This window comes from Oncorhynchus gorbuscha, linkage group LG21 (genome assembly GCF_021184085.1).
Source record: "Oncorhynchus gorbuscha isolate QuinsamMale2020 ecotype Even-year linkage group LG21, OgorEven_v1.0, whole genome shotgun sequence".
NCBI lineage: Eukaryota > Metazoa > Chordata > Actinopteri > Salmoniformes > Salmonidae > Oncorhynchus > Oncorhynchus gorbuscha.
In genome coordinates, this window is record NC_060193.1 from 49,718,641 (window position 1) to 49,727,907 (window position 9,267).

At 42.6% G+C, this 9,267-nt stretch overlaps 1 protein-coding gene across 2 annotated transcripts; it reads left to right on the forward strand.

Moving 5' to 3' along the window:
- The first annotated feature begins 1,537 nt into the window (after positions 1-1,537).
- Positions 1,538-7,493, forward strand: LOC124007702 (SLIT and NTRK-like protein 5). Of its 2 annotated transcripts, none has more exons than XM_046318394.1 (2): positions 1,538-2,114; positions 3,870-7,493. In XM_046318394.1, the coding sequence occupies exon 2, from the start codon at positions 3,927-3,929 to the stop codon at positions 6,528-6,530; it is 2,604 nt and encodes an 867-aa protein (XP_046174350.1). In that variant the 5' UTR covers positions 1,538-2,114; positions 3,870-3,926; the 3' UTR covers positions 6,531-7,493. The 2 variants fall into 2 exon arrangements, with proteins under 2 accessions (XP_046174350.1, XP_046174351.1); XM_046318395.1 differs by lacking the exon at positions 1,538-2,114 and adding an exon at positions 2,994-3,146.
- The last annotated feature ends 1,774 nt before the right edge of the window (positions 7,494-9,267 follow it).

Consider the following 9,267-nt stretch of genomic DNA (forward strand, 5'->3'; position numbering starts at 1 on the left):
ATAATTTAATACATCTCCACGGCTAATTTGGAAGCCTCCTATATGACACATCAGCTTACCATTGTGTTTGGTCACTAAGGAGGGTATAGGAGTTGACTTATGGATACGTAATACAATGTCGACTAATGGGAAGATCTGTTTGTACATGCCAGCCCCCTCCATATGCTAGATTTAATTATATGTATACATTGCTTGCTCAATGGCTCTCAAGGTCTAATTGGACATTACCCCTGGCAGAGCTAGCACACATATGGTTGCAAAGACTCATTCAAACTTAATTTGCCAATCGCCTGGCTTTGTTAGCCAATGGACAGATAAACCACAAACATGACTGTTGAATAGGCACCAGGCAAAATGTTTATGAATTCAAACAGTTCAGACTCTAATGCCTTATTTCCACTAAGGATTTACCCCAGTGTTTAACCAAAAAGGCTCAGACGTTTGTGTTGCCACCTCCACGGCCTGGCCCCAGTGTCTCACTATACCATGGCATCTGTGAACCTGCTCTAACTTGTGGCCAAGTCCAGGCCATTGGTACTTTTCAGCTTGCATTTACATAGCAATGGCTAACTGTGAACATGGGTTAACACCATCTACGGTTAACACCTTCTCACAAAGCAACTGTCTTGATGATGCAGATGTTGTTCATTCTGCTCTACACAAGTCCTCAATGTTAGGTCCTCGGTATCAAGTCTTCAGTGACAGCCCTAGCTAACTGGAAACACAGTAACCCCCCCCCCCAATACAATAGTGCTAACGTGAATATGATCACTGGCGAACCCATGGTGCTGTAATGGAAAACCCCAGTTTACCAGACCCAGATTTAGCCTAGTCTTGGAAATCAGCCCCAAATGTTTTGGTTGTTATAATTATAATTGTTGAATTAATTTAGAAAATACATGCAATTTAGAATTGTGTGCACAGATTACCTGTATATACAGTAAATAGCCATGTATTGAAACACTTACCCAAATCATATGGGTGCCCAATATTTTATTCTGCATGCACACAGCAGGCACACAGTCGTGTGGAAGATGCATCCCCAATACCTCTGTCGATTCCATTTTCACACTGACACACAAGGTCACACACACACACACACACATCCTCAGGCCAGGCTCGGACTCTACCCACACACTGACCGCAACATGCCACATGAACAACACCTGTTGCCATGTTGTCACAGCCTTTTCTCACTGGCAGCCCCTTTCTGATCTTTTTTAGCCTGTGTAAATGCAGCCTTATTGCCTGGCAATGTGTAAAAAAGTATGTTTAATCGCATTGTACTGCCCTCTATAGGTCTTCCTCACTCTCACGACCCCCCCCCAAATAGCATCTAAATATTGACAACATGCATGTTTTGCTCGTTATATACATGAGGGGTGAGGACATTAATGCATATTCCAGGATTATATCAGCCTCCAACGAATGGAAATTAATATAGACTTTACATATTGTGTATGCTGCGCCAACCTTGATCCACGTTCCACCAGTTGAAACATTGGCAGTACAAAAAACGCATAATTGATTGCGCAGAGACATAGGAAGGACATCATATTATTTCGTCAGACAATGTTGAATTAAAGTCAACTATCTAAGATGCGCATACATATTCAGTCAAATTGTGCGGTCAACGCTGAGGACAAAAATAAGGATCTTGGGTAGATCTATTCACAACGCAATACAAGCCGTACCACTCACAAGATACAAAGGGATTCGTGCCTTTCCACGGATTCCCCGGCGCGCATGCTACAGAGAGAGATCTCGGTTGAAATGGATGTATCTGATGTTTTGCAGTTCAGTTTATTACACTTTTCCCATATGAAATTATTATTTTTCTTTGATTCCATTCCACAATGAGAGACCAAGATTCGCTGTGAGAAATACCATAACCCGCTTTTTTGTCGCGCTGATCGTCACGTTGCAGGCGTGAATGAGACAGTTTGTGCAATTCATTGCCAGGTATTTGGAGCTAAAGACCGCGGTGGCTCTACTTTGAGGATTTTACAGCGCGGAAAAAGGAAAGAAAATCACAGATTCCACATTACCATAGGACAGGATGGTAAACAGCGGAAGGTAGTTGGAATGCTTTCGCATTGACAAGGTTCAACATGGTAAGGACAGCGGATTTTCTGTCTGAGATACACGGCTGTATTGCTAATTTCAAGGAAGCTAATTATTGAGTTGGGGAGCTGTCCATGGTCCAGAAAATTATTTATCCCCATACAGCTCTTACAGCTGTATTCAAGTTGGTTGAATCTAAATTATAAACGATGAAACGGGTGCATTTGATTAAAGTGCCAACAATATACATCCGCGTTTACTGGTAGATATAATACATTAACATTTACATTGCATAACTTTTTGGGGGGCTGCTACTCAGTGTCCTTCAAGGTGATGAATGAATGCGCAATTCATGAAATCATTGCAATGCCTCATATTCGTTCAGTGTAGTCCTGTTTTGATTGAATTAATTAGTGGTAAGTGGCCTACATAGGCTACAGACTAACTAAATTTGGAATGCAATACATTCTTAATCGGTATGAATCAAATGTCCTTTCGTAAAACATAGCCTATTAGCCTACCATAAACTCTATGATCATATTATGATGACTACACCCACAAAAGCGGACCTCCAGGCCGATAGCTTTTTCTATTTTCTCGATTTTGTCACAGATAGAACTTGTGTGTGTGTGTGTGTGTGTGTGTGATTATGTGAGTGGTGCGCGCGCGTTTGTGAGGGAGGGGGTGGGGGCGAGAGAAAGGGAGAGCGAGATTATTTGAACAAGAATTAAGGGATTCTTCAACTTCAACATATACCGGATGCGAAATAAAAACGCTTATTATAGTATTATTTATTCCACATCATGATGTAAATTGTGCATGACATTCAGCAATGCTTGCAAATCCGTTTTTGCTTTTAATCAACTTGGGTCTCTTTTTTTCGCCCGAGGGATGAAGGGCTGTGACTGTCCCTATGTAACAATCAGTATTTCTAACGCATGCAGGCTTGAGGATGAACACCTTCCATAATATCCACGACTAGCCTATTTATCATTTATTAACAAGATATCTCCGGATATCTGATGATAATGATTGACACCCGGCGGTTTCTATACTATTCGCAAATCGTCGGGATCTGCAGGGTGAGTAGGACATTGGTCATTCCATAAGGATTGCTCGTATCATATTTTTTTTTAAATATATCATGAATTCTTAAATTAACAATGGCATTTTGTTCCATTCGATTTATAAAATATATATTTGAATCCTGGGTGGCATCGATTAAATGTGAACATTTTCTCAAGATGAACTCTTTGCTGGAATCCTCGGGGAATAGAATTTGAAATGGCAATGGATTCTGTATAAATGCCGCAGATGGCTAGTGGGTTTAGTTTGCAAGCCATTTGAATGCATCGATAGATTTCAAAATCGCACATCACCAACCTAAAGGCGGCTATAATCAAACTGCTTGCTCTATTTTCAAAGAAACACATGCACAGGCTGTACTCTTTTGCATGACATTCACCAACATGCACTGCATGTCATCAATATTTCGCATTGGGAGTTATTTCATTTTCGGATGTCTACACCATGTTGAGATATGATGCTGTATGATGCTGTAGCTGAATACATAATAATGGAACTGTACTGAATGTAGCATTTTAGCTGCAACAAATGTTTATGGCATAACCATATTGTGTCTGTTATGAGTGTAAAACTCCATACATGTATATGCAATTAGTTACCTAAAAGTGTATTATGTCTCTATCCACAAGTGCATAGCTCGTTGTAACCACTGCATGCAGGGATGTTCCACTTAACACAAGATGTTCATTAAACAGACAATGCCTGCCTTTCTCTTCTAGATGACACCCCATACCGGCACCATACTTCAGTGAGCTGGGGCACCTTCTCCCTCGAAAATGCATATCTGGATACTGAAAATAATCCTCCTGATCGCAGCATCTCTGAGTCTGGTCGAGATGTACGACAATTACGGGGAGATCTGTAGGAATCTATGTACATGCGAAGAGAAGGAAGGGATACTGACGGTAAGCTGTGAGAATAGAGGGATCATCCGACTGACAGAAATAAGCCCGGTGCATTTTTCAATGTACCACCTTCTGCTGACAGGGAACCTCTTAAAGAAACTGTCCCTCAACGACTTCATCAACTACACTGGGGCGACCATATTGCATTTAGGCAACAATGCTATCGATGAAGTGGAAACGGGTGCTTTCAACGGACTCCAGGGATTAAAGAGATTGCACTTGAACAACAACAAGATAGATGTCCTAAGGGATGATACATTTGTCGGCCTTGAGAGTTTGGAATACCTTCAGATTGATTACAATTACATCACCAATATAGAGCCTAATGCCCTGAGTAAACTGCATCAGCTCACAGTTCTCATTTTGAATGACAATTTGCTCTCTGCTCTGCCTACCAACATTTTCCGGAATGTTCCCTTGACACATCTGGACCTCAGGGGCAACCGGTTGAAAATGTTTCCTTACATTGGGCTCCTGGAGCACATGGACAAAGTGGTGGAATTACAACTTGAGGAGAACCCGTGGAATTGCTCATGTGAGCTCATTGCCCTGAAAGCTTGGCTGGAGAGCATATCGTACACAGCTTTGGTGGGGGAGGTGGTCTGTGAGACACCGTTCAGACTGCATGGCAGAGACCTGGACGAGGTCTCCAAACAGGAGCTGTGCCCCCGCCGAGCAATCTCTGAATATGAAATGCGCCCCCCTCCCCCACTCAGCACCAATGGATATTTCCAAACCACGCCAGCTTCGGTGACGGCCTCAGCCACCTCGTCAAATGCTTTCAAGGCATCGTCAAGGCCTACCAAGGGCACCCGTCAATCAAACCGAACCAGGTCAAAGCCCACCTCCCGGATTCCAGCTAACCCTTACAACTATGGCCCCATCATTGCTTATCAGACCAAATCTCCTGTGCCTTTGGACTGTCCCACCACCTGTACATGTAATCTGCAGATTGCTGATCTTGGACTAAACGTCAACTGCCAGGAGAGAAAGATTGAGAACATATCTGACCTGAAGCCCAAGCCATACAATCCCAAAAAAATGTATCTCACGGGGAATTACATTCCTGTGGTACGCAGATCTGATTTCTTGGAGGCTACCGGATTGGATTTGCTTCACCTAGGAAACAATAGGATATCCCTCATCCAAGACAGAGCTTTTGGGGATTTAACCAACCTGCGTAGGCTGTATTTAAATGGTAATCTAATCGACAGGCTTACAGCAGAGATGTTTTTTGGCCTGCAGAGTTTGCAGTATCTCTACTTAGAATACAACAAAATCCGTGAGATTGTAGGGGGCACGTTCCGGTTTGTGCCAAACCTTCAGCTGCTTTTCCTCAACAATAACCTTCTGAAAACCTTACCAGCGGGAATCTTTACTGGGCTGTCCCTCTCTAGACTTAATCTCCGCAGTAACCACTTCCAAAACCTGCCTGTGAGTGGTGTGTTAGATCAGTTAAAATTGCTGTTGCAGATAGATCTGATTGAGAACCCATGGGATTGCTCGTGTGACGTCGTCGGCATGAAGATATGGCTCGAGCAGCTCAGTGCCGGCACCGTTGTTAATGAGGTTAAATGCGAGACACCCAAACGTCACAGCGGGATTGATATGCGTTCCATTCAGTCTGAACAGCTGTGTCCAGATTACTCTGACGTAGTCGTCTCAACAGCGCCCCCCTCTGACGAGCCTCTGCCGGACAGAGCCACCACCACAGAGACCTACCAGAGATCTAACCCCACTAGCAGTGTCGTCCCTCTCTCTGTCCTCATCCTCAGCCTGCTGCTCGTGTTCATCATGTCCGTCTTTGTGGCGGCGGGGCTGTTTGTTGTCGTGGTGAAAAAGCGTAAAAAGTCCCAGAGCGACCGCACCAGCACCAACAACTCTGACGTGAGCTCGTTTAACTTGCAGTACAGCCTATACAGTAATAACCGAACCGTCCCCAAAGTCAAAGCCCCCGCAGGACACGTGTATGAGTACATCCCTCACCCTATGGGCCACATGTGCAAAAATCCCATTTACAGGTCCAGGGAAGGCAACACAGTCGAGGATTACCGCGACCTCCATGAATTGAAGGTGACTTATAGGAGCGATGTGGATGAGGAGAGGAACAGCAACATGAGAAGTCCCACTTATAGCGTGAGCACTATTGAGCCTCGCGAGGACCCCTCCCCTGCAGAGAATGCTGAGCACTTCTTCAGGGGCATCATAGAGGCGGACAACCAATCCCCCTCCGGTAACAGTGTGGAATACAAGTACACTGGCCCTGTCTCGTACACGTACAACCCAAACTTTGATGTTAGACGCCAGTTCTTACACCCAGAGAGGATACGAGAAACAGTGCTTTATGGCACAGCGCCGAGTACTGTTTACGTGGAGCCCAACAGAAATGAATATTTGGAACTAAAAGCGAAACTTCAAGTCGAGCCGGACTACCTCGAAGTTCTTGAGAAACAGACCACTTTCAGTCAGTTTTGAGCAACAGATTTGTCCATGTATGAAGGATTTCCCCCCCTAAACCCACTGGCTCAATATTGAGGGTGCCTTGGCACGACACATCAACTAAATAAGCATTAAACGGGGTGTGCCAAACTCTATTATTCTTATTTCTTAATTACATGACATTGCAGGAACTGAAAGTCTCTCTCTGAACCTAACTGGACGAATACACAAGTTGTTCTACTTAACTGGTGATTTAGAATCTATTTTTATATGGTGAAGATTGAATACACATACATGTAAGTGTACAGGTCAACTTACCCAACTACATTTTCAGGAATATAACCATACATATATTGTGAATCACAAAAATGTTTATAAATCACCATCTGCCGAAAGAACACTGTACGGCAGTGTCTCCATCAAACTGCGCAGGACAATTCTCTGCTTTAGTCTGTAAGTAAGTATTTATTGGAGTACTCTGCCATGTATTTTCAAACATTTTGATTCTTCATCAATATTACCTGTGTCATAATTCCATGATCCTCTGTAAACGTTTATGTTTGTAGTTCCATATCATTTACTGTAGCTCGCATTGTAAAAGTGGCTCTTTTTTTAAAAATGGTGGCACACCCCCAATGTTAAAGAAAGACTGCAACATTTAAAGAAGAAAACAAGTTGTCTTTGTATGCTTTCTGCACTTTTTGGAGTTGGAAGGCAAGTGGGCCTTTAAACAGCTATCATTAGGATGATTACTATTAAAAATGAATACGTGCATTCATTCTTAATACGTATTCTTGGTATGTTATCAAATTCATGAATAATAATTGAAATAATAATTATGTTGTGTAATACTGATATTTTAATGTAACACCTATTTTTATACAAGCATTCGCAATTCTCTTTCCCTCATCAATTTCATTCGTTTTAATTGCTTTGCACTTATTGCACTATATTGACCAAAATATGTTAATGTCATCAATAAATATGATGTCAGGTTCATCTATGTTGTTGTGGGGAAAATGAAAGGCTATCGTTAGATACTTCACGGAGGCAAATGCACGTAACATGAGAAGTTGGTGTTTCAATCGGATTTTGATCAATATGCTTCAATCAAAGATCCCGTGAGGGAGTCCTCATAATCACGGCGGTTCCAATTGCAAACATCAACATTTGTGCAGATCATCTTCTGATAGGGTTAAAAACACATTACATCACAGGCACCAAAAAATACATATGAAAGTGTTCCTTTCAAGCCTCCAGGGCCCTATTCCAGAAGGGGTGCATGTGAGCCTTTTTATAGCGGCCCAAAATGAAAGCAGCATTTTAGAGAACAGAAGGGCCCGAAACTCAGTGTATCTGTCGATATGTCATAGCCGTCACAGGAGGTGAATCATAGCCAAGTGTCCACAGGCTAACGATGGAGGCCAGGTCCTGTCATGGGCTGAAACGATGTAACCTAGGCTGTTGACAGTTTTGGGTTAAATTATGTGCCAGTGTAACTCATTTGGAAAGTGACACAAAATCTAAACATTTCACTTCCGGCACCCTCAGCCAAAAGCTGCATGTTGTTGTGCGTGTGTTATTAGCCAATACTGAGAATCTGAACTAGCTGGTTTACTGCTGTGCTGCAGTTTCATTTCCTGGTATTTGTGTTTCACCTTGGTAAACAACTGCAGAGACCATAGAAATCCGTGCTTGGGATTTTTTAAATTTCAGGTGTGAATCATATTATGGCATTAGTATAGGGATGTGTGTTCGATGTTTGTGCTTATGTACACAATTGTGTGTCTAGACTGACATGTGCTTCTTTGTGATTACATAATCTACCCATCTCATTTGTTGAGTGAACCTGGTGGTGGGGGGTTCATGCTCCTATTGTCAAGCCAGAAGCCAGCCCCAATGTTGCCATGACCCTGAGCAGGGTAGACGACTCCTGGCTAATGGATGCATGAATTAGCCATGTCCCACTGCAGGAGGTTGCCATGAGAACCCTCTAACCTGACAAATAATGCTTTTAATAAGCCAATGGGGTCCCTCTGTGGGGCTCCATGTGGAAGGGCAGAATGGTTTAATTCGCCTCCCTGGATTCTTTCACTTAGCTCATTTGGAAGGGCCAAAGGAGGGAACATCTCTGCTGTAAACCTGTTGTGCTGCAGTGCAGGGCCGAGAGGAAATGTGAGGAGGACGCTCTGCCACAGCGTCATGATGATGTGAGCAATTGAGTTCAAGGAGATTTGGGTAATTGAGAAGGCAGAGATGAGATCTGACAGGCACCAATGAGTCTGATGATTACTTTAATCATGATAGTTAATGGAATTCCTCCAGGCATGTAAAAGCGCTCAAATGTTCATCAACACATTAAGATTCCTTGTCCTTCACCTCTGTAATTACAGATCAACGTTTATTTTTTGTTGTTGGTGTTATTCTCACCGATTGTAATGAATGTTTGGTTTATTGTATTATTTGAATCAATATGTCTGATACTATTTCTCATTTTGCAAACAGGCTCACAATGCGAGAACATGTGTTTTTAACCTGGTTTGTAACCTTTCAATGGTTTTCATGGGCATCCAGAAAGAAACTATAACTTATTATTCAAAGCGAGGGTAATCATAATTTCCATTTGGCATTTTGACCTTCAACGTATTGCAGTTTAGAGAATATTAGTGTGATTTGACTAACAAAGCAGCCTATTTCTCAAGTACCTGTGGTAAAGATTCCTAAGGGATGTTGTCTAATGTTAATTCACCCGTCTCCCCAATCTATAGTTTCC